Below are 2,204 nucleotides of genomic sequence, written 5' to 3'. Positions count from 1 at the left end.
ATCTTCGCCTCCAATTAAAGTACAGACAACACGTGTGTCCGAAGAGACCTGTTGACAAAACACCGAAACTAATCTTCTAATAGTTTGGATAAGCTGAACGTAGATAAACAAGCCTTAAACTGTCTATCTACTTATCAATGCTGGAAATTTCAATTTTTAGCTGCCAAATACAGATACATTGTGGTACGCGAATGCGACACCTCTTCACTATTGCAACACTGCACGTAGTCCCGACGGGGAGCGCGTGATTCACCTGAGCCATGCAGATAGGAATCGATGAGATTTAAAAATAATTACTGATTCAATCGCAGCTCTTATCGTGTGATGTGCGCGCATATGTGATAAAAAAAGGACAAACCCTATCCGCGTGCGAATAAATGCTAATCCGGATCAGGGTCCATCCAGGGATTGAAGAATTTATGATAAAACAGACAGCGAACGCTCGTCGGGGCTGCAGTTTCGGATAACGTGTTGTATGTGTTAAGCGTGTTGCTCCGTTGCGATATGGGTGACTTTTATAAGGTGTTATTGGTTGTTCAGCTCGTTGGGTGCTTTGTGGGCAGTAAGTTTGTTAAGTAAGTGCCAATAAATGGATGGTTGTGTTAAGTGTGTATCTCTTCCTTATCCTTTGTTTAAGTCTCCAATGGGCAGCTGATGTGCTTTCATTGTGAAGATTGTGACACCACGCAGATGGAGATTGTGCAATGTGGACCAAATCGACCGATGCTACCATTCCCTGGTGATTCTACCACAACAACCGTGACTCCTGCAACGACAACAACACCGGAACCTACAACCTTTACACCACCATCGATACCTACCATAGTGCCGGAGACGACGACGATCTGTCCACCGTCCACCATTACCACAACGAACCCACCGACAACTACAACGATCGCGCCAGAGATCACTACTACCGTCGCACCGCCAACACCGGAACCGGAAACAACCACCCTATTGCCACCAAGTGTACCGACGGTTGAGCCCGACACGACAACCATTACCCCACCGACACTACCTACAATTGAGCCCGACACGACAACCATTACGCCACCGACACTACCCACAGTTGAACCCGACACGACGACCATAACGCCACCGACACTACCCACAGTTGAGCCCGACACGACAACCATTACGCCACCGACTCCACCAACGGAAACAACGACAATCAGCAGCACCACACCTGGCGGGCCGATCTTAACACCACCGACCCATCCCACCTTTTCTCCCGGTCCACCAGCGTCCAGCACGTCCGCTTCCCCCATACTAACACCACCAACCCATCCGACCCCACTGCCAGGGGCACCGATCGGGTTCGGGATCGCTATTCCGATTCCACCCAATAATGCACAGTACGCCTGTCTGTCTGTGAAACGCGTTGATGGTAAGTAGTATTGTAAACGGGACGTTTAGTGTACAGTTTACTAACATCTACTTACTGTCTAATTACAGTTAACAACAACAATCGATCGGTCATCACTAAGGGTTGCGCACGATTGATGGCCAGTGTGCCACAGACGTGCTCTCAGGCTACGAATGGAGGACATAATAGCTGTTCGGTGTGTTTGGGATCGCTCTGCAATGCGTACAATTAGACGCTGGCTGGATTGTGTGCACTTATTTTTAATATTTTAACACTATATTAGACAGTTAAGCAATACCTCCGTTAAGTGTTTGGTTTCGCTTTATTTTTGAATGGTAAAATCTCTACAAAATTTGTGTAATAGCGCTACCTAAAACTGAACACTTTTACCTGGGTGCAATTGGAGAAATGAATAAATTATGTAGATCAGTAAGCACATCATCAATGTTGTAGATTTATTAATGGCACTCATGCTTCTGGTAAAATCTGTCTTCTCTTTGTGGAGAGACATTTAAAAACGGTCATGCATTATCTATTTATTACGACTTCAAACATGAGACCGTGAACGGTTTCAGACACTCCTGAGACAGGCCAAGACCGCAAAGCGGTTGTAGCGCCGGATAAATTAGCAAGTAAATTGAAGCTCACGCCGTGTAATCCCAAAAATATGTGTAGTTAGTATGTGTTGAAATGTGTTGTGGAAATGATGGATATTTTAGTCCTCAAAAATGCTGATGATGTATCACACTGATTTTTTTTTGCATTTGAAAAACCGTTGAACGTATAAATGAGTGGACCCACTCACATGAAGTACTCTTTGCACTCACAAAGGCAGCTT

The 2,204-nt window shown here is 45.4% G+C and overlaps 1 protein-coding gene across 1 annotated transcript; it reads left to right on the top strand.

The window, feature by feature from the left end:
- The first annotated feature begins 254 nt into the window (after positions 1 to 254).
- Positions 255 to 1,811, top strand: LOC133393267 (mucin-2-like). Its single transcript, XM_061657411.1, has 3 exons — positions 255 to 562; positions 638 to 1,387; positions 1,456 to 1,811. The coding sequence occupies exons 1-3, from the start codon at positions 505 to 507 to the stop codon at positions 1,596 to 1,598; spliced, it is 951 nt and encodes a 316-aa protein (XP_061513395.1). The 5' UTR covers positions 255 to 504; the 3' UTR covers positions 1,599 to 1,811.
- Positions 1,812 to 2,204: the final 393 nt, after the last annotated feature.

This window comes from Anopheles gambiae, chromosome 3 (assembly GCF_943734735.2).
Source record: "Anopheles gambiae chromosome 3, idAnoGambNW_F1_1, whole genome shotgun sequence".
Classification (NCBI taxonomy): domain Eukaryota; kingdom Metazoa; phylum Arthropoda; class Insecta; order Diptera; family Culicidae; genus Anopheles; species Anopheles gambiae.
The sequence above is the reverse complement of the archived record's forward strand: the minus strand, read 5'-3'. Positions and strand labels throughout refer to the sequence as shown.